This window comes from Cotesia typhae, unplaced genomic scaffold (assembly GCF_013202065.1).
Source record: "Cotesia typhae breed Kobodo isofemale line unplaced genomic scaffold, CoteBio_Ctyphae contig_276, whole genome shotgun sequence".
In the NCBI taxonomy this organism is placed as follows: domain Eukaryota; kingdom Metazoa; phylum Arthropoda; class Insecta; order Hymenoptera; family Braconidae; genus Cotesia; species Cotesia typhae.
Window position 1 is genome coordinate 30,103 of NW_027423735.1, and position 23,739 is coordinate 53,841.

At 34.3% G+C, this 23,739-nt stretch overlaps 2 protein-coding genes across 2 annotated transcripts; both read left to right on the forward strand.

The window, feature by feature from the left end:
• Nucleotides 1–10,468: 10,468 nt before the first annotated feature.
• LOC141525872 (uncharacterized) lies at nt 10,469–14,118 on the forward strand. Its single transcript, XM_074240561.1, has 3 exons — nt 10,469–11,602; nt 11,813–12,062; nt 12,177–14,118. The coding sequence occupies exons 2-3, from the start codon at nt 11,813–11,815 to the stop codon at nt 13,973–13,975; spliced, it is 2,049 nt and encodes a 682-aa protein (XP_074096662.1). The 5' UTR covers nt 10,469–11,602; the 3' UTR covers nt 13,976–14,118.
• Nucleotides 14,119–15,029: 911 nt separating this feature from the next.
• LOC141525877 (uncharacterized) lies at nt 15,030–18,136 on the forward strand. The gene is made up of 2 exons (XM_074240566.1): nt 15,030–16,643; nt 16,800–18,136. The coding sequence occupies exon 2, from the start codon at nt 17,066–17,068 to the stop codon at nt 18,134–18,136; it is 1,071 nt and encodes a 356-aa protein (XP_074096667.1). The 5' UTR covers nt 15,030–16,643; nt 16,800–17,065.
• The last annotated feature ends 5,603 nt before the right edge of the window (nt 18,137–23,739 follow it).

Genomic DNA, 23,739 nt, shown 5'->3' on the forward strand with positions numbered 1-23,739 from the left:
GTTCAACTATTATCTTTCAGGTTAGGCTAAAAACTAAAATGGAAGAGAAATGATCGGTAATAGACTAATTAATACTAAAAATTCTTTGACAGTAGCTTTGAGTACAAATCTTTCGCCAATCCCCGCTAAAAATCTCAAACCAACTTTTAGGGGAGCTCAATTTTATCATCATGCATAAAGAGACAGAACCACTTCATTTTTTAACCAGCCTGTCGTTTAGATACGGCAGAAGTAAGAGCTTCAGTTCAAATTTTGATTAGCGTCGGAAGTAGAGCGCTGTGATCAGCGTTCCAGCATAATAATCGTTTGTTCTGCTTGGAAATGTCAAGATCGGAAAATCTCAATGATCCTTTATATATTGAAAAAAAAACATAACATAATTTTCTGTATATATATTTATTTAGTCAACATCATACTGTCCACTATAAAATTCACAGTTAAACATCATATAAATAGGTTTATAAAAATTAAGGCGAAAACAGTATAAAAACTAATATTTACATACAAAAATTGACTATTTGCTGGACCATTATCTTGCAGATAGTGAGGAATTACAGTAAGATAAATAACTACCTTAAGATACTAAAACTTGTTACTTTCTTGGAAAGTATTTGACCCCACACTCATTCCACCTCCAACATGTGCAAAGTTGTAGGAGTTGAATCCTTGGTTAGTTTGTGACCCATAAGTTCTCACAACATTTGGCCGGCTCGACTGGTAAGAACCAGTGAAGTAATTGTGTTTCTGAACAGTGTTTGATCCTAGGCTGACATTTCCACCAATGTATTTATTGTCAAAATCGTTAGCGAATTGATTGGTGATAGATGCGTAACTGATCTGATATTGGCTTTGTGGAGCTTGATCTTCAAAATGCTTTGCTAATAGTTGCAAGCCTTCATTGATAGGGTCAGGCGAGTACGGCGAGTATACCTGTCTTGATGAACTGCCATGTGGGAGCACTGTTATAATAATAAAAGTAATTTTAGTAATTATTACATTGGTACAGACATTTTAGACCTTGAATTGATCATCTGGAAGGATAACATAGGATCAAGTATTTAAATTCATTTTTGTTGCAAAATTAACCATAAAAATTATCGTCCCATTGGAGTACAAAGTTTTAAAACTTGCAAATGCTACAATAATTATATTTACTTATTTACTTATTATTTAATAGAATTGAAACTTATTTGATGTACCGATGATGAAGAATAAAAAGAGTGATGCCTTTCCGAGAACCATGTTTACCAGATTGCAACTAATTATTGTGCAATTGTGTGAATGTTCACAATATCACGGCTTGGACTCAAGTGTGCCTCGTCTTAGCGAGTCGCTCATTATATACCGCCATTCCATACGCTCGTCACATACGTCACACGTGACGTAGCTGAATCATTCAACCAATCCGAAGCTTTGACCTCTAATGACTTTCCGCCTGGATTTGTATTTTAATTTATGCGAAAACAACAGTCGATAAGCAGTGAATTTCTCAAAACAAGAGTAATTAAACTTTAAAGAAATTAAATAAAATAACTTATGTTAATATAATATGGTTTATTCGTTAAATTTTATTACTCTACAACAACCGACATATCATAAATCATAATCATAAGCTTATTTACACTTAGAATAAGAATTTTTGAAAAACTATAGCTAAAATCTTATTTCTAGTAGAAGGTGTGACTTCATAATCTTGATAAAGAAAATTTGATAATGCTAAAAACTAAAAATCATCACAATAAAAGTGATAAGATGATACTTTAGCTCGACGATAATCAATTATAATCCCCATAGTCATTAGAGTTATCCGAAGAAGATTTACCTCCAAAATAGTTACCCTCATGCGGAAGAGTTTATTCGAAAGTCATCGAACTAGCTACATTTTCATTATTATAATGATTGTCTTTGTTGTTGGTGACTGCATCGTCGATGATGCTTGAGACTAGCCCGTCAATTGGCTTATCTTGTCCGTGTATTAAGTGCTTTATTATATTCAATCCCTCTGATGCACCCACGATGATAAATGACGGATTGAAAGGTTTCGCGTTGGCTAGCCCTGTTGAACTGCCGTTCGGAAACACTATAAAAATAAAGAAAATTTCAATCATGATTGCTTATTGGTACTGACTGACATGTCAGTCGCTGAGATGAGCATCTGGTAGAATGAAATAGGACCTTGTTTGCTACTTGAAAATACCACTCTGTTAATATAAAATTGAATCAAGATTTGTAATTTTAAATTTACCTGATGTTCCGATGATGAGGAAGAACAAAAAGATTGCAGTCTTTCCGTGATGCATGGTTGTTAGATTGTAGAGAGTAGCTGACGGATTGACTAGATGTTGTCGATTTGACTGCTTGCACTCAAGTGTACCTCGTCGAGGCGAGTCGCTCATTATATACGGCTCTGTGACGTATTTTTTCGATTCAACCAATCAGAAGCTTTGACGTCCATTGACTATTCGGTTAGATGTTTTTTTTTTTTTTATACGAGGAAAATTGTTTAAATGATAACTCCCAGTAGGTATTGGACATATTTTGGTTGACCACACGATAAGAACGCGTCACGAGAAACAAATACAACATGACGTGACGTAGGTGAAAAATTTAACTGAAGCTTTGACCCTAACTGACTATACGTTGGCTTTTTTTTTTTTTTTTTTACCGAGAAGGCGTAAATAACAGCTGATAATAATGAGTTCCCCGAATTAGGGTTTAGTCACGTGCAACATGGAATAACCGAAAATATATCGGGATATGATGCCAAGACCTTTGATCCTAAATGATCACAGTTGGTATCACACATCTTTTAGGTGACTGCCTAACAATAACACGCCACGGAAAACAATCAACTCTAAATTTATCATATTAATGGCCTCGTTGTAGGCAAAACGATAACAGCTGTTTTTAGAATTTTGAAGTCTGACCTTTGCGAATGTAAATAATTCTCTAATTAACAGTTCCCCGAATTAGGGTTATCAAAGATTCTGACGTTATTTTAGGTCACCAGGTCGTTATTATTGAGCTTTACAAATCGGTCTGTATCTACATTGAAGCAGTAGAATATTCCACCTATCAGAAACATTGAACTAAATTGACAGCTATTTGATTTTTTATTATGCCTCCTATGGGAAATTTATTCATCCTAGAATAAATGCTAGAAATGTATCCTAGTATATATTCTAGGATATACGCTGGGTATAAAAAAATTCACTGAAAAAATATATCTTAAGACATATTCTAAGATATACATGCATGTATTACATCCATTGATTACTTAGTACGCAATAACATGAAAATAAAGATATTTTTACGGGGTAAAAAAGGAAGCTAAGCAGTTAATATCTTAAGATACTTCATCCTAAATCATACAGCATTCAAACAGTATAATTGAACAGTAAAAATAATTTTTATTAAATGATACACTTAATTATTTGTTTCATAAATAGTGTTTTACCGAATTCGTTTGATTTTTCGTATTGTCTTGTCTTTTTTTGCTTTATAGCTCGACTGAAAAGTCAGAAATACAAAATATTTCACCACTTTATTGTGGCGTCCTCTATCCGCAGGATATTTGACTTCAGAGTATCCATAAAACCTTTTTATCTACTGAAGGTTCCATGTCAGAAAAAACATAACCATGATATGTAAGTGAGCTATTCAAGTTTTCGAAAGGATTACTTGCATGAATAAAATTATTTTGTACCGTTAAGCCATCAATCATACTACTGCCTTTATAAGTGGGTGTCTACTTGCCATACAGTTGCGCCCTCGGTTCTTCATTTTTCTCACCTCGAGTTTCTTTGTCGGAAAATTTAAAATTGTTTGTGATAAGAGTGAGAAAGAATGTAATAGAGGAAAATAAAGAATAGACATTGCTTACTTGTATTACCGTTGCTAACGATAAGTATTTTCACTGTCACAGTGCGCAAAATGCCGGCTAGGCTGTCCTGACAAGACTGCGTGACTTTTGAGTCTGAAAATCGCTAAATAGGATGAATTTCCACGGCATTCGCATAAGTGAAAATACTAGCAACCATTTTGGGGTACTATTGAATGGATTTATCATGTGTTTGAGTCATGTAATTGTTAGTGAGTTATTAGGACAATTAGGTACCATCCGGCCGGCCAATCAAATAAAAAAAATTTGTGGCGGGTATATTTGAATAGTTTAAGTAAAATTATTGAACTGTTATAGTTCTGTAGTTGACTATAAAATTTAAGGTTACGTTGACAACCTGCTTTTGCTTACTAAGCATTGAGCCGCGCAGACTTACGCATGTAAGACATAGGTGTCACTGCACTAGTGATGAAAGGACGAGTCAAGTAAATTGAGATTTTGCTGTAGTCAGTTAGGAAATTACAAGTTCAAATCATGTTAGATTTAGATGTATCTGCTGTTAACCAAAATAATAAGATCTTTGCAATGATCTTGTGTGTTTAAAGGATCGTGATATTAAATTTCCTAAGTGTTCCAAGTTCTTGTAGCAGTTCTTGCGAGAAAAGGTTAGAGTGAGAAAAAAACAGTAAATTTGTATAACTATATATTTATTTAATAATATTATGATATTATAACTATTATTGCGACTTATTGTTCATTGGTGATGGAGTAATATCACCTCGCAGCTATTTAAAATATACAGAGTATCTTAAAAAATAGTACACCAAGTAAAGTTACATAAAAAATTATTTGAAGATCAATAACAATAATTGAGCATCCAAATTTCATATTGAATGATTATGCTACTACTACTATCTATCTTAAATACATAATCATGTCTATATCTTAAATACATTGTAAAAAATATTTGGATATGAGATGCATTACAATTTTCTATATATATATATAACTAATATCATCTTCAGACCATTTACTAACAAGAAAAATTAAATATTCAAATAAGTAAGAACAATAACCATGCTTATAAAGTGTCACTCACATACAAGGTATATTATATCTACACGAAAGAAGGATCTGAGGTAAAGATCCCGATGTTTGGCTATGGTTGAGAGTATTAAAAAACTAAAATAATTGAATATAATTATTGATACAAATTTGAAGTTGGTATAAAAGAAAATTTGATAATGCTAAAAACTAAAAATCATCACAATAAAAGTGATAAGATGATACTTTAGCTCGACGATAATCAATTATAATCCCCATAGTCATTAGAGTTATCCGAAGAAGATTTACCTCCAAAATAGTTACCCTCTTGCGGAAGAGATTTTATTCGAAAGTCATCGAACTAGCTACATTTTCATTATTATAATGATTGCCTTTGATGTTGGTGACTGCATCGTCGATGATGTTTGAGACTAGCCCGTCAATTGGCTTATCTTGTCCGTGTATTAAGTGCTTTATTATATTCAATCCCTCTGATGCACCCACGATGATAAATGACGGATTGAAAGGCTTCGCGTTGGCTAGCCCTGTTGAACTGCCGTTCGGAAACACTATAAAAATAAAGAAAATGTCAATCATGATTGCTTATTGGTACTGACTGACATGTCAGTCGCTGAGATGAGCATCTGGTAGAATGAAATAGGACCTTGTTTGCTACTTGAAAATACCACTCTGTTAATATAAAATTGAATCAAGATTTGTAATTTTAAATTTACCTGATGTTCCGATGATGAGGAAGAACAAAAAGATTGCAGTCTTTCCGTGATGCATGGTTGTTAGATTGTAGAGAGTAGCTGACGGATTGACTAGATGTTGTCGATTTGACTGCTTGCACTCAAGTGTACCTCGTCGAGGCGAGTCGCTCATTATATACGGCTCTGTGACGTATTTTTTCGATTCAACCAATCAGAAGCTTTGACGTCCATTGACTATTCGGTTAGATGTTTTTTTTTTTTTTTATACGAGGAAAATTGTTTAAATGATAACTCCCAGTAGGTATTGGACATATTTTGGTTGACCACACGATAAGAACGCGTCACGAGAAACAAATACAACATGACGTGACGTAGGTGAAAAATTTAACTGAAGCTTTGACCCTAACTGACTATACGTTGGCTTTTTTTTTTTTTTTTTTTTTTACCGAGAAGGCGTAAATAACAGCTGATAATAATGAGTTCCCCGAATTAGGGTTTAGTCACGTGCAACATGGAATAACCGAAAATATATCGGGATATGATGCCAAGACCTTTGATCCTAAATGATCACAGTTGGTATCACACATCTTTTAGGTGACTGCCTAACAATAACACGCCACGGAAAACAATCAACTCTATTTATCATATTAATGGCCTCGTTGTAGGCAAAACGATAACAGCTGTTTTTAGAATTTTGAAGTCTGACCTTTGCGAATGTAAATAATTCTCTAATTAACAGTTCCCCGAATTAGGGTTATCAAAGATTCTGACGTTATTTTAGGTCACCAGGTCGTTATTATTGAGCTTTACAAATCGGTCTGTATCTACATTGAAGCAGTAGAATATTCCACCTATCAGAAACATTGAACTAAATTGACAGCTATTTGATTTTTTATTATGCCTCCTATGGGAAATTTATTCATCCTAGAATAAATGCTAGAAATGTATCCTAGTATATATTCTAGGATATACGCTGGGTATAAAAAAATTCACTGAAAAAATATATCTTAAGACATATTCTAAGATATACATGCATGTATTACATCCATTGATTACTTAGTACGCAATAACATGAAAATAAAGATATTTTTACGGGGTAAAAAAGGAAGCTAAGCAGTTAATATCTTAAGATACTTCATCCTAAATCATACAGCATTCAAACAGTATAATTGAACAGTAAAAATAATTTTTATTAAATGATACACTTAATTATTTGTTTCATAAATAGTGTTTTACCGAATTCGTTTGATTTTTCGTATTGTCTTGTCTTTTTTTGCTTTATAGCTCGACTGAAAAGTCAGAAATACAAAATATTTCACCACTTTATTGTGGCGTCCTCTATCCGCAGGATATTTGACTTCAGAGTATCCATAAAACCTTTTTATCTACTGAAGGTTCCATGTCAGAAAAAACATAACCATGATATGTAAGTGAGCTATTCAAGTTTTCGACAGGATTACTTGCATGAATAAAATTATTTTGTACCGTTAAGCCATCAATCATACTACTGCCTTTATAAGTGGGTGTCTACTTGCCATACAGTTGCGCCCTCGGTTCTTCATTTTTCTCACCTCGAGTTTCTTTGTCGGAAAATTTAAAATTGTTTGTGATAAGAGTGAGAAAGAATGTAATAGAGGAAAATAAAGAACAGACATTGCTTACTTGTATTACCGTTGCTAACGATAAGTATTTTCACTGTCACAGTGCGCAAAATGCCGGCTAGGCTGTCCTGACAAGACTGCGTGACTTTTGAGTCTGAAAATCGCTAAATAGGATGAATTTCCACGGCATTCGCATAAGTGAAAATACTAGCAACCATTTTGGGGTACTATTGAATGGATTTATCATGTGTTTGAGTCATGTAATTGTTAGTGAGTTATTAGGACAATTAGGTACCATCCGGCCGGCCAATCAAATAAAAAAATTTGTGGCGGGTATATTTGAATAGTTTAAGTAAAATTATTGAACTGTTATAGTTCTGTAGTTGACTATAAAATTTAAGGTTACGTTGACAACCTGCTTTTGCTTACTAAGCATTGAGCCGCGCAGACTTACGCATGTAAGACATAGGTGTCACTGCACTAGTGATGAAAGGACGAGTCAAGTAAATTGAGATTTTGCTGTAGTCAGTTAGGAAATTACAAGTTCAAATCATGTTAGATTTAGATGTATCTGCTGTTAACCAAAATAATAAGATCTTTGCAATGATCTTGTGTGTTTAAAGGATCGTGATATTAAATTTCCTAAGTGTTCCAAGTTCTTGTAGCAGTTCTTGCGAGAAAAGGTTAGAGTGAGAAAAAAACAGTAAATTTGTATAACTATATATTTATTTAATAATATTATGATATTATAACTATTATTGCGACTTATTGTTCATTGGTGATGGAGTAATATCACCTCGCAGCTATTTAAAATATACAGAGTATCTTAAAAAATAGTACACCAAGTAAAGTTACATAAAAAATTATTTGAAGATCAATAACAATAATTGAGCATCCAAATTTCATATTGAATGATTATGCTACTACTACTATCTATCTTAAATACATAATCATGTCTATATCTTAAATACATTGTAAAAAATATTTGGATATGAGATGCATTACAATTTTCTATATATATATATATATATAACTAATATCATCTTCAGACCATTTACTAACAAGAAAAATTAAATATTCAAATAAGTAAGAACAATAACCATGCTTATAAAGTGTCACTCACATACAAGGTATATTATATCTACACGAAAGAAGGATCTGAGGTAAAGATCCCGATGTTTGGCTATGGTTGAGAGTATTAAAAAAAACTAAAATAATTGAATATAATTATTGATACAAATTTGAAGTTGGTATAAAAGAAAATTTGATAATGCTAAAAACTAAAAATCATCACAATAAAGGTGATAAGATGATACTTTAGCTCGACGATAATCAATTATAATCCCCATAGTCATTAGAGTTATTTGAAAAAGATTTACCTCCAAAATAGTTATCCTCTTGCTTCAGAGTTGATCCGAAAGACAGCGTACCAGCTACACGTTCATTATTATAATGATTGTCTTTGTTGTTGGTGACTGCTCCGTAGATGATGTTTGAGGCTGGCTCTTCATTTGGCTTTTCTTTTTCATGCATTAATTTGTCTATTATAATCCATGCCTGTGTTGCACCCTCGTAGAAAGGTAACGGATTGAAAGACTTCGCGCTGGTTAGCCCTGTTGAACTGCCGTTCGGAAACACTATAAAAATAAAGAAAATGTCAATCATGATTGCTTATTGGTACTGACTGACATGTCAGTTGCTGAGATGAGCATCTGGTAGAATGAAATAGGACCTTGTTTGCTAGTTGAAAATACCACTCTGTTAATATAAAATTGAATCAAAATTTGTAATTTTAAATTTACCTGATGTTCCGATGATGAGGAAGAACAAAAAGATTGCAGTCTTTCCGTGACGCATGGTTGTTAGATTGTAGAGAGTAGCTGACGGATTGACTAGATGGTGTCGATTTGACTGCTTGGACTCAAGTGTACCTCGTCGAGGCGAGTCGCTCATTATATAAGGCTCTGTGACGTATTTTTTCGATTCAACCAATTAGAAGCTTTGACGTCCATTGACTATTCGGTTAGATGTTTTTTTTTTTTTTTATACTAGGAAAATTGTTCAAATGACAACTTTCAGTAGCGATTGGACATGTTTTGGATGACGACACGATCAGAACGCGTAACGAAAAACAAATACAGCTTGACGTGACGTAGGTGAATAATTCAACCGAAGTTTTGTCCCCAATTGATTATCCGTTGGCTTTTTTTTTTGTCGAGAAGACCTTCGATCCTAAATGACCACAGTTGGTATCACACATCTTTTAGGTCACTGCCTGACAATAACACGCCACGGAAAACAATCAATTCCAAATTTATCATATTAATAGCCTCGTTGTAGGCAAAACAGTAACAGCTTTTATCAGAATTTTGAAGTCTGACCGTTGCGAATGTAAATAATTCTCTAATTAACAGCTTCTTCATCGTAAATTTATTATCTTGCGTCAATTAGCCCTTATGATCTGTGACGTCCAATTTTACTCTTATCCGATCAAATTTTCAACGGAACTAGCACTGTTCTTTGAAAATCGAGCATCTTGAAGTTATTTGTATCTGTAACATGCTTGTGTATCCTTTTGAGCTGCTCATTAATAAATTCTTTCAAAAATTATCGTAAATTGGTAATTTTGGATACTACATCCTTTATCAGCCCTGATGTAATCTTTAACCCGGTGCTTCGATTTTTTGGGAAGAATCATGTCTTTAACCTTTCTTGTCAGTGATCTACCAACAGAAATAAGTCATAGTTGATACGTTAAGTTTTTATTCGTATATAAGGACCAATAAACAATGTTTGACACAGTTACATCCGATTATCTAGCAATCATGCTGTACAGCAAAGCGTTGGTATTGTTTTTCGTCGCTACCATTGGCACAATATGTAAGTTATATAAACTTATTCAAAATAAATTTGTTATTGAACCGCTACAATTTCAGTTATCTGTTGGGCAAAATTATGTTAGAATTTAATAGAAAATTTGTTTAACAGGGACTCCAGGTAGCAGCACACGTGGACTGGCATTTGCAAGACCTTCATTTTTCGACGATTTAGTTCGCGATATATCAAGTCCTAAACTTCTTGATGGTATTGCCGGGACTATAGCCGAAGTCCGGTCACAAATTCCAACTCCAATCGGGTATAATTGGTGGATCACGGAGAAAGGTTACATATCCCTGTTGAAAAACTCCAATAAGATCCCATCAAAAAAAGCGACAAAAGCCACTTAGAAACCAATAAAATTTATGGGTTTCTAAGTGGCTTTTGTCGCTTTTGATGGGATCCTATTGGAAATTTTAAACAGCGAGAAGTTATGTAATGTAATGAAAGATTGAATAAAATATAAGTATAAAATTGATTAAGACTCTTATTATTTTTAAACCTCAAGAGTATTGAAGATTAAAAAAAAGTTTTTTTGACTTTCTGGAGGGACATATCTGACATAAGATTAAAATCTGGTTGAAAATTGCAGTAGTAATCTCGTTCATTGAAGATGATAGAATTTTGGTTAAACTTCCAACTAGAAGATATTTGTCAATAATTTTAAAGACCTATTTTCAAGTCAAAATCTTCAAAGTTAACCCAACCGCTTATCGTCATCAATCCTATCGTTAGTAACAGTTCAGCGATGATTTTTCGAGCGGAAGTCCATTTTTCTGCATTACGGCATGTTTTCAATGTAATTGGAACGAAGTTACTTATCGCGCGTTGCGAAAGGGGACTAGACAGAAAAAATTAAGACCAAAAGTTGTAACGACACTTTTTGCTATAGTAAGCTATTCTAAGCTATGGTAAGCTATTGTAAACTTTGTTCCATCCGGGTGTCCCTTGACACCTCTCAAGATTTATTACAAATATTCGGTTTCTTATTGAATCTGAATGCTTACAATACGTTGAATAAAATCTTTTTGTTTAGGCTAAACTCAATGAAATGTAATCTCCATTCTAACTTTTAGCAAATCAATAAAATATTAATAGTTTGGCTCGATTCCAAAAACGATCGAGTGAACATTACTTCAGCATTGACTAGAACGATTTGAAGACGGTACTATGAGTTGTTTATACTCATACTGTAATTCAGCGCCCACGTGCAGAAATACCAAAAGTACGTTTTGGATCGATTAGTGATAACAGCCGTGTTATTATTATTACAAAAACCTGTTGTTACGCCTTATAGGTTTCCCCCACTCTTTTAATTTTGAGGTTACCAAACTCCGTCAAATACCGTATGCGCACCTGCGCAGACTACATTCACAAGTTGACTCCGAACGTGAAATATCTTATCTGCTTGATCAGTAAGCGCAAAAAAAAAGTGGAAAAAAGTGACTCATCAACTTACAAGGAAAACAAAACTCTGATGGAAATATCTGGAATTCATACATAGAATACACAGAAGTATCACAACGGTAAGTTTTATTTTTAGTTCTTTGAAAAGAATATTAATGCGACGATAAAATGTGAAGGGGGAATTTCGCGTGGCAGTAGAGAACGAGTCACAATTATTAATAGATGAGGCCCACTAGGGTGACCAACAACTTTATACTGACACGTGACTGATGTTGTTTTGAAGATATCAAATTACTTGATATTTACGGAAATGTTTTGTATTGTTTCAGATGACGCATAAAAGTAATAATGAGCAAGCATTCTGTGTTGTTCAATTCATAGAATTACCTTTTGAAGGTATTGATGATTACGTATGCGTGCCGTACACGTGGCTGATAATGCGTAAAGTTGCGGAACAGAGGGCCGTCGTTGCGTACCCTCAAGACGAAAATCCTTTTGATACAAGAGATCGTGCGAAGAGGAAAGAGAGATACAATGATGAGTGGGATTTTTATATGGCCGCTGTCAAATATGAATCAAGTGAGTTTAAATAAATTTATTAGTTAATAGATCGTGCGTTATATTATTGAAGTACATTCAAATTCAGAATATCTTATAGATCAAAAGGAAATAACATTGATATATTTTTTTCAGATTCATACGATGATGCAGCATGTTGGATCGCTACGAGAAATGATTATGGACCTTTGGTTGAAATGGAATCGAAAGTAACAAGTGAGAAACCTATGCACAGACTATTAATTAAGCGACCAGCACAAACAGAATTAAAGGCAGAACTCGATGGAAAACGGTTAAAACTAGAGGAAGCTGCTCATTCGTCTAATGTGGCTATTGTTAATCCAGAAACCCTCACTGATGATTTTTCAAATAACAAGCCACCTTCACATCAATTACTAAATTTACTAAAAGTGTCGGCTAATCTAAGCTATAAAACGAATGGAGCACGACGTTTAGTACCGACTCAAAGAACGGTTGAGAAGAGTATACAGCCCATGAAAATTGAAAAAACTGTCGCCACTACCTCACAGAATTTGATGGACCAAACCATATCATCATCAACGAGCTCAGTAAAACAACTACCAGTAATAACTCAGGATCAAAGTCGAGATAGAGAACGAGATCAGATATTTAAACATCTACAGCAGAAACAGTTGCAACCAACTCAGCAAGACTCACCAAAGCAACTACAGAGACCGAAAATACGTATTGGTATCTCTATGAAGGCAAAAAACAACCAGCAAACACCTCTTCAAGGAGTCACAAAAAAAAAGCTGTCACCTATTCTTACGAAGATTATAAATTCAGTGCGACAAGCACTTTCAACTACTCATGACACCTACCTCCGAAATAATCAGCAACGGCAAGCAGGACCAAATGGAAGTGTACTTGTTGATAGAACTCATCGAAACGTAATGGGAAATGCGTGTCAACCGGACAAGTGTATGTTAGATGAAACTCTGTCACCACATCATGCAGTTACTGCAGATTCCGATGCTGTTACGGATCAAGAAGACATATCAGATCACGAGATGTCTACGAACGAAGCACCTGTTAAGACAAAGAACAATGTTCACATCACTACAAATGATTCTAGTTGTGGTTCTGCAGATAAACCAACCGTAGCCCAAAATTTTACGCCAAAGAACCAACAATTGAATCCAAAATTTATTTTAGAGCAACAAATGTTGGACAACTTTGCAACCCTCTTTATTCAAATGGGCTCTACTTTGCGTCATACGACTGACATGTACAACACCTTACGGAGTTCGATCCACGATACTGCTCAGATATACAAAAAGTTATTGGGTGCCGTCGAACAATTTAACACAGCAAGAAACGCTGCTACCATCGCATCTCCTTCAAGCAACTTAAGACCAGAAAGTCCACGGTCTTCTGAAGCAAAACACACTAAAATAACGGCGAGTGCTAGTTCTAGTAATCAAGATCAACATAGTAATGATGGTGCTAACATAACGCCGGAAAAGAAACACAACAAGTTATACCGGTTCGTCCTACCACCGGAGTATGATGCTTATAATACAAGATGGACATTGAAGTATCAAACAAATCTGCCAGGACTCGTAGAACTTATGCCTCAGAGTGGTGTGTACATCAGCAGCGGAGACCTCCTATACTGTCAGCAAGTATCGAAAGATTGCAATTCATTAGCTGCACTATTATTACCACAAGTCTTCAGCAGAAATGCACTGAGTGTTTGTTCATCAATGAGTGAGAAAGCGCAGGCTGCTAATAATGTCGGCTCTAGTATACGGCCAGATTTAGATGACCATGCATATTCTGTACTGATAAATTTTGTTTTGGTGCATGGACTCAAACGTGGTTGGAATACTGATCTACAACCTATCCTTAGAACCTTACACTGTCAAATGGAAGAGATTCGGTTAAAATATGGTGTAATAGTTGAATGTTAGTCGAATTATCTTATGTTCTCAATTATTGAAGCTAAGAATCTTGTCGTTTATTTATTAATTTGTTCATCTAATCACTCACTTTCATAGATCTTCAAACATATTAACTTATTGTAGTACAAATGTCAAAGTCAGCTATTATTTTTAGTGAATAGTGGTTCTGTCCTAGTATTGTTAAGATTAAGAGTTGTATTGTCTACATGCATTATTTATTATAGTAAAATCAATTACTATTTATTAGGTTGATGATGTAGTTGTAAACAATAAATTGTAGCATTTAAATAATAAATATTACATAGTGACTAGTAAAATCACGATTTTACTGTTTGAAATGGTAATTTTTATCAGTTGATCATTACTTATTACAACTCGACTATCATTTATTACAGTTTACTTTTTTCCGTGCAAGAGTATTAAAAGGAAACTACAGGTATTATTAATTTTAGAAGATTGTTAATAAATTTGTTTTACTTATCAGCTGTGTTTATTTTACTGAAGACCTACGTCAGTGTCTGAAACCTTATGCAGAAGTAACAAGTATTCAACTTCAGTCTCTGTAACGCTTTATAAAACATGTTATAAGGAACGTGCCATTGGAAAAACCCTTAAATAAACACTTATATTTTCTTGTGACTCATTATACCTACCCCAACATGTTATTGTTTTTGTTAATTGTGTTGGAATTACATAAACACGTATTGAGTACTTCTGCCACGATTATTTCGAGGAAAAGTAGTTATTGACAACAGGAAGGACAGCATATGTATTGAAATTCGTGTGTCACGTGTCTAATGAGATCATCACGGTCGGAATGCTATAATTAGAGTGATGATTCATTGTCACTAAGGGCAATTAAGATACCAGCCTGGAATTTTTCCATAACTCCACAATCTTATTTTTCTTTCCAAAAATTTATATTCTATTTAACACTTTTATGTGTAAATTTAACATTTATTGTGTTAAATTAACAAGAAAAAGTGTCAAATATTTAACATAAAAATTCTTAAAGAAAAATTTTTTGACGCATTAACGCAATTTTTTTTTACTGTGTCAAAAGTAACCTGACGAATTCCAGCACGGTGACGTCAATGCATAAATTAATAACGACTCATGCCCTATTTTCGCTTATCTAATTGTAACATAAATTATATGTTGTTGACTTGTAGTGCCAGTTCATGAACACGTAATAGCCATACAGTGATAAAGTTATCACATCATGAGGAACTGCTATGCTAATAATAATTTGTTCCATGACAAATTATCAGCAAACCAACATTCATACATTCAATCACTCTATAATTATAAACCTTATAACAATTACTTGCTCCAAATCTTCTAGAATATTATTATATAACCTTCTCGAACGACCCAACCAAATGATCAAATCAAAACAGCATTTTAGTTGAGTAAACGTGACATGATAAGGCTCATTAAATAACACGCAATGTAACTAATTTGTTCTTATCTCTACTGACCAGAAGTGTTTTGTAATTACCCACTACATGGAATTAATTACTGTTTACGAACTGAATCTAAATACCTACTGTCGACGTGTTGACGAAATATGTAAAGCTTTTCCCCCTCCACTAGACTAATAGGTACGGCCAGTATATATAAAAGTCGATGTACCGTTACAGGGCATTACAGTTCAAATATCGCTTCGCTATCTCTACGACGCATTCTGGGAATGAAAAATTTTCGTCGTTACAAGAAATACATAGCAGAATTAAAAGGTAAGAATAAATCTTATTTTTACCTAAATTGTATCGCATGTCAATGAAATAATGAAATGATGAAATCTTCACTGATTTCGACAGGGATTCAATTTTCACTGGTAATTTAATGGTTTTTCAAGATAAATCAGTGAAGATTTCACTAATCGAAGCAGCGCATGTATTTCACTACAAATGTAGTGTTTTTCACTCTTTAAATCATTTTTTGTTCAATTACTAGATATTTCAAATGAAAAATTATAGTATTCACATTCCATTACTTTTCGAATATTATAAAATTATTCATTATATTTTATTACTATTCTGTAAATATTCAAAATTATAATGAAAGTTACGGAATTCATCAAATAATTATCACTAGTTTAACCAGAGGTCATTTTTATTGATTCAATTAGTGATTTTTAGAGAGTAGATTGGTAATCAGTCAAGACTAGTGTTGTTTTCACAATATTGAATTGCTTGGTATTTACGAAAGTGTTTTTGAATGTTTCAGATGAGACCTAAAAGAGAAAATGAGTACGCATTTTCTGTTGTTCAATTTATAGAATTGCCTTTTAAAGGTATTGATGATTACGTATGCGTGCCGTACACGTGGCTGATTATGCATACACCGTCGGAACAGATGACCGTCGTTGCGTACCCTAAAGACGAAGATCCTTCTGATACACGAGATCGTGTGAAGAGGAAAGAGAGATACAATGATGAGTGGGATTTTTATATGACCGTTGTCAAACATGAATCAAGTGAGTTTAAACAAATGTATTACTTAATAGATTGTGCGTTGTATTATTGAAATATTTTCAGATTCAGAACAGCTTGTAGATTAAAAGGAAATAATATTGAAATATTTTTTTCAGATTCTTACAGTGACGCAGAATTTTGGATCGCTACGAGAAATGATTATGGACCTTTAGTTGAAAAAGAATCCGAAGTAACAGGTGAGAATCAAATTAATTTAACAGCTTTCACAATTGCATTTTTATTGTAAATACATTTTTGAATCAAGTAATTAATTTCAAAGAATTTCATCGTCTTGGTTTGAGTTAAAAAATTCTTAAAAATTCTAAAATAATAATAAGAATTTTTATTTTCAGAACTACAACCAAAGTCTTCGGTAAACAAAAAATTGCGCAGTGCCAATCAAAACCATGTGTCCGAATTCAATGATTATTTTCGGAAACCTCTTCCTAGAATATCAATCAAGCGACCAACAACGTCAGAATCGAAGAAAGAAATTAATGAAAAACGGTTGAAACTCGATGAATCTGCTCAGTCACCCAATGCGGTTGTTAATGACACCAAAGTAGAGCCTGGATCTTCAAAACGAAAACAGTCGGTTATCATCCAGAATAACCAATCAATGGAATGTTCTCAGGCAGAAGAATCTTCTGTTGCTTCTAATGCTGACAAAAGTACTGAAGCAAGGTCTAAAACTCCGAGTACCGAACAAACTGAACAAGCTTCATTCTCACCCGCAAGAGACGTTGATAAACGTACTGAAGCCATCAATATCAATGACGAAGATCACTCTCATCGTTTCAAGAAGCCCGATAATTCTTCTAGCAACACAACGGATGTGTCAATGACAGCAGCGAAACCTTCTACTACCGCTGAACAGAGCACTCAGCCGAACCAGTATAATCATGAAGAATATACTCCAGACCAAAGTTCATTTTCAAACTTTCAACCACAGATTGTGAGTGTTCAATCTCTTGCAAATGTTGAAGATCACAAACTACTCGTTAAAGAAGTTTCAAGTCAGAAACGGTCTTCCTCTCATGAGGGATTAGACTCACTCAAAATTTCTACTCATCTATACAGCCAAATGAACGAAGATCGACGTTTAATACTGAATCAAAAAACGATCGAAAAGAGATTGGCTCCCACGAAAATGGAAAGAAATTTGGCCGTTGCCACACAGAATCCATCCAATTCAATCGACCAAACCAGACACTTGTCGACGAGCTCAGTAGAACAACCACCAGTGGTTATTCAGAATCAATCTCAAAATAATCCACAAGTTTCAAGAACGCACACTGGAAATAGCCGAGACCAAACAACTCCGCCCAGGAGCATCGGAATGATCTCTCAAGAAATTCATGGACCTTGTAGAATCAATTTCAAAACATCCAACGACTTAGCTTCTGTCGATTCAAGAAATGTTCTTCAGAGTGTCAATAATGCTGCAGCTACTTCACAACAGCTGTCAAGCTTATATCAGAAGCTTTCTAGCTATATGCCACCATCGGATAGACAACAAAATTCGGTAGCGCATGAAGAATATTATCCGCACTCTTATCAAAGTCAACATCTACCGACCAACCAAGATAACTTTCAACAAGAACAACTTCGGGGTGTTACAGAAAGTAACACTTATGATCATCGATCTACATCTCACACTATCAATATGAGGATTCCATCAATGAGATAAAATTCAACACACCTTTCGAATCCGACGGATCATACTCCCGAGCTTGCACAACAGAAATAGATGCAGCCAAATCAGCAAGACTCACCAAAGCAACTACAGAGACCGAAAATACGTATTGGTATCTCTATCAAGGCAAAAAACAACCAGCAAACACCTCTTCAAGGAGTCACAAAAAAAAAGCTGTCACCTATTCTTACGAAGGTTATAAATTCAGTGCGACAAGCACTTTCAACTACTCATGACACCTACCTCCGAAATAATCAGCAACGGCAAGCAGGACCAAATGGAAGTGTACTTGTTGATAGAACTCATCGAAACGTAATGGGAAATGCGTGTCAACCGGACGAGTGCATGTTAGATGAAACTCTGTCACCACATCATACAGTTACTGCAGATTCCGATGCTGTTACGGATCAAGAAGACATATCAGATCACGAGATGTCTACGAACGAAGCACCTGTTAAGACAAAGAACAATGTTCACATCACTACAAATGATTCTAGTTGTGGTTCTGCAGATAAACCAACCGTAGCCCAAAATTTTACGCCAAAGAACCAACAGTTGAATCCAAAATTTATTTTACAGCAACAAATGTTGGACAACTTTGCAACCCTCTTTATTCAAATGGGCTCTACTTTGCGTCATACGACTGACATGTACAACACCTTACGGAGTTCGATCCACGATACTGCTCAGATATACAAAAAGTTATTGGGTGCCGTCGAATAATTTAACACAGCAAGAAACGCTGCTACCATCGCATCTCCTTCAAGCAACTTAAGACCAGAAAGTCCACGGTCTTCTGAAGCAAAACACACTAAAATAACGGCGAGTGCTAGTTCTAGTAATCAAGATCAACATAGTAATGATGGTGCTAACATAACGCCGGAAAAGAAACACAACAAGTTATACCGGTTCGCCCTACCACCGGAGTATGATGCTTATAATACAAGATGGACATTGAAGTATCAAACAAATCTGCCAGGACTCGTAGAACTTATGCCTCAGAGTGGTGTGTACATCAGCAGCGGAGACCTCCTATACTGTTAGCAAGTATCGAAAGATTGCAATTCATTAGCTGCACTATTATTACCACAAGTCTTCAGCAGAAATGCACTGAGTGTTTGTTCATCAATGAGTGAGAAAGCGCAGGCTGCTAATAATGTCGGCTCTAGTATACGGCCAGGCCAGATTTAGATGACTATGCGTATTCTGTACTGATAAATTTTGTTTTGGTGCATGGACTCAAACGTGGTTGGAATACTGATCTACAACCTATCCGTAGAACCTTACACTGTCAGATGGAAGAGATTCGGTTAAAATATGGTGTAATGGTTGAATGTTAACGACACGAATTGGGCCTACGACACTTCAATGTACAAGTACTGCCCGGAGAAAACCGACGACGTCGAGCACACGTTTTTCGAGTGTGATTGCTGGATAAAGCATCAAGCCAGCACTGAAGAAATTACAGACATGACTCTCAACCCTGCGAGCTTAGTAAACCACATAACACAGAGAGCAAAACACTGGAATTAAAATGCGGCCTACGCGCGGCGCTTTTTTTGGGAAAAATTGCAGAAAGACTGAATTAAGTGATGCTAACGCAGTCTTAGACCCAGTCTTTCTTGCAATATGCGCGAGGAGTAAATAGCGGGTGTTTTGTGGATAAAAATTCCACACTACCGAACATTATTGTTCGGTATCTTTGAAAGACTTTCCCTAAAAAAAAAAAAAAAGACTGAGATTCTCGCTTTATAAATAGTCATTCAATAATTCCAATTTCTTAAGACTTGGAATTAAAAAATTACTATCATTAGAGTGATTAATAAAATTATTATGATATTATTTCGGAAATACAGGTCATATAAACTTCTTAGAGAAAATAATGATAGTAATTTTAATTTATGTTCCTGAATTTTCAGTGAGAATTTTACCGTTAGATGTTGTGAACAATCATATAGATTAATAGTAACTGGATTAAGATTAGAAGTAGCATCTGCCAAGCAGCATAGTATTGTTAAATTTGTATGTATTTATTTTATATGAATATTTTGTTTCAATTTCATTTACTTTGTTGTATGTTTTAATTTTATTATTATTCCTGTACTTGACTGTTTTTGAAATATATTTTTTCAAAGCCAAGAACTGTCAAAAAAAGAAATATAGTTAATTTAAGCTAGGAAACAAGCAAGACATTAATTATTCCTATAAATTGCCTGAAGTAATTAATTGATTTATATAATGATCTTAAACAAAGTGAGAATGACAAAAATTTTTATGTGAATTATTTATGAATCATGAATATGTATAATTTTAATTTTTGACTGGCTTAAAAAACTTACAAAAAAGACTGCTCAATATCTATCACATGTATTTTATGTAATTTATGAGTTTAAAATAATAAAATTGAGAAATGTATTGTTTTGTTCTATAAAATGTGTTTTATTGCATCTTTTTTATTTATCCATAAAATGAGCATAAATGACGTGTAAGTTCAACACACGCTTAATTAATAAATAAATAAACACAGTTGTATTAATAGCAGCAGCATGTGCTTAAACAAAAATTATGAGTGGCCCTGATAAACGAATAACTCGCTTAAAGAACTATACTACATTGGTGTGCGTAATAAACTCTTGCGTGATAAATAACCCTAACCAAGAGGCTTTTGGTTGCGCATAATTTGCTTGACCCAATGTTTACATGAAAATTCCGATAAATTAATTATAATTCGAGATCAAGCGAACTTCCCGGTGGGACATAGCAACAACGTAATAAATTAGCGTTATACGTACTATATCAGTAAAAAAAGTAGTTCTCTATCGATTGGTTGACTGAGCATGCGCGCGCGGGTGTTTTGTCGTGACAAAATGGCCCGATTAATCCGCATTAATTAACCTAGAATAAAAAATATATAAAAACTTGACAGGTAGCCATTGAAAACTCACCAAACAAGATTAGAATTAGCTTATCAATTTTATATTTAGAAGTTCGTTTATGTTTTTGAAACAAGATTGTTTACTATCTCATTTCCGTTGGAGCATATCTATGGTATGAAGCAGCAAGAAATCTACTGCGTAGTAGCTCAATTCTGCCAAAATATTCTATTAGAGATGATCCCATAGTCTCAAATTCCGTTTCAATTGCGTTAGTTGTGATTGATTATTGTTCTTGGTAATGAAACGGTAATTTAATTCAGGTTCTACGTAAGATGTAAGTCATATGTGATTTATGTGTGAGTCATTATTCCTGGATCTAAAACTCTAACGTAAAATATGTCACGTAATCATGATATAAGTGAAGTCCCGGGACATTGATGACATAAGCGTCAGTTGGGTCAAAATAGTTTTTCTATCAGTGCATTTGTTTTTAACTATTTACCCAAAGTAGATAAAGGACACCTTGAACTAAGCAGGAAACATGACTACCAGCGACTGTGAAAATCTCAATCGATGTCACGTTTCACAGCATAGGTATAATTAGTACAGAAAAACATCACGTGACTCTATTATGTATCATTTGCGTCCTAAAAAATTATGCGTAAATGCGTCAAAAAATTTTGTGTCAAATATTTAACACAAAATTTTCTGACGCAATGACGCAACATTTTTACTGTGTGTCAACACTGTACTTTGGTACTTATTACAATCGAGAACGTTCATTGACCAATGATATTTGAAGGTAAAAAAAAACAAAAGATTAGTGGAGACAAAGAATTAATAAACTATTGATCATATTAATTGATGGTTCTTATGTTTTGATGCTCGAAATAAGCCAGAAATTGATACAAGCTGCATTCTGTGTCCTGTTTTCCAGAACGATCTGCAAGAGTTTAGGATCTGTATTTGAATCACTGATTATCCAGGCCATATGTTCTGAGAATAGTCGAAAGATCATTGTAGAATAGGAAGAATAGCTTGGGATAGTGTTATAATATACATTATAACATTTTCTGGTTAATGAACCTCATTTGACTTTCAACATATAAATATAGTAGTCGTATAAACCATACGACTACTGCGTTAGAATGACATTTCCGTTGTGGTGAATCATTATATAAATGAGCTCGAACTGATCATTTTTCATAAATAGGATCATGAAATTGTTGTGAATCGTTAAGAATGTTTGATTCTTAGCTTTTAACAATCGCATTGTTGATTTTATATTTCTTGATTATTGTGAAGCTTGCATCCAAAAGTATCTATAATTCTGATAAAAAAGTATTGAAATGTTTTTTAAATATTTAGTATTTATTAGAAGCAATATGGGAGGGGATATATATATTTATATATAATATATATATAATTCTGAAGCAACATGATGGCCGAGCAGGCTAAAACATTAGAGGCGAGGGTCCAAGGGTTTAACGCCGAAGTTGGACTAAGTGAGCCGCGTGGCACCGCAGTAGGTGTGAAATAAATGTAGAAGGAGGCGTTTCACCAAGAGTGGGGGAAACGCCCAGAAGACTCAGAAGGTTAAAATAGTTTCAACACTAACTGCTGGAAGTCGCTTCAGTAGCCGAACTGTACTATCATAGGTTTTATCTGTAGTTTTCCTATTTGTTTTCTCGGTGGTTTTCCTATTTCAACAGCCTATAAAAAGAGGTGAGGAATAAGGCGAATGCAGCAGAAGAAGCACAAGTCAGTCGACAGCTGCAGTGATAATAATAAAATTAACAATTTTTCAAATATTTTTTTTTTTTTTTTCAATTGTCAATTTTTGTATACTCGATAAGTAAAGCTTGATAAGTTATCAATGGTTCTAGTTCGAACCAAAACAAACCACCGGTTTCTGCGATTAGAAAATTAACGTCATCCAATAATGTTATTAACATGTCTCGAGTTATCAGCTCCAATTAGTAAAAAATTGTAACCAAAAAGACTTATTATCTTTTTATTTTAATCTTGAGTCAAAACCTTTTCAATTACATCATATTGAGCAGCTGACCAACAGAATAAAGGCGGATGAAGATAACTCCAAAGTATAATTGGATTCCGAAATTCAAGCGATCATGTTTTTCAGCAAAATCTCTTTTTTTCTACTTGTCGCTATTGTGGGAACATCACATAAGTAAAAATTTAATTAGTTAAACATTTTCCTTTTCAATGCCGTTGCTATAAACTTTATATTGCTTTAAGAGCTCTCGTACCTTCTGTTCTCCTTCCATAATTTATTGAACTTATGTAAAATTAGTACCAATTAAATGATCATCGGAAATTTGGATAATTTTCATAGCATCCTTGTTCCATCGTCAGAATACGACGCTAATCCATGAATAGCTGTAATTTAAAAATTTATTATTTCTTCGATGGTATTTCCGGGAGGTGGATCAGCCCCTGCAGAAGTAATCTATCCGAATCAGTTATCAGAAAGAGGATCCAGGAACGAGCGATCGGCTCCACAATAGAAATTGAATCTCGAAAATGCTTCCGAGTCTGATAAAATTCTCTTACAACAAGCTATTGCGCAATGGATATCCAATAATCCTGAATTTCTTGAACAACATGGATATAACAACAAACAAGGTACGGTAGGCAATGGGAATATTTATCAGATAGACATTAACCAGATCTTGACATGGATCCAGATACAAAAGGAAA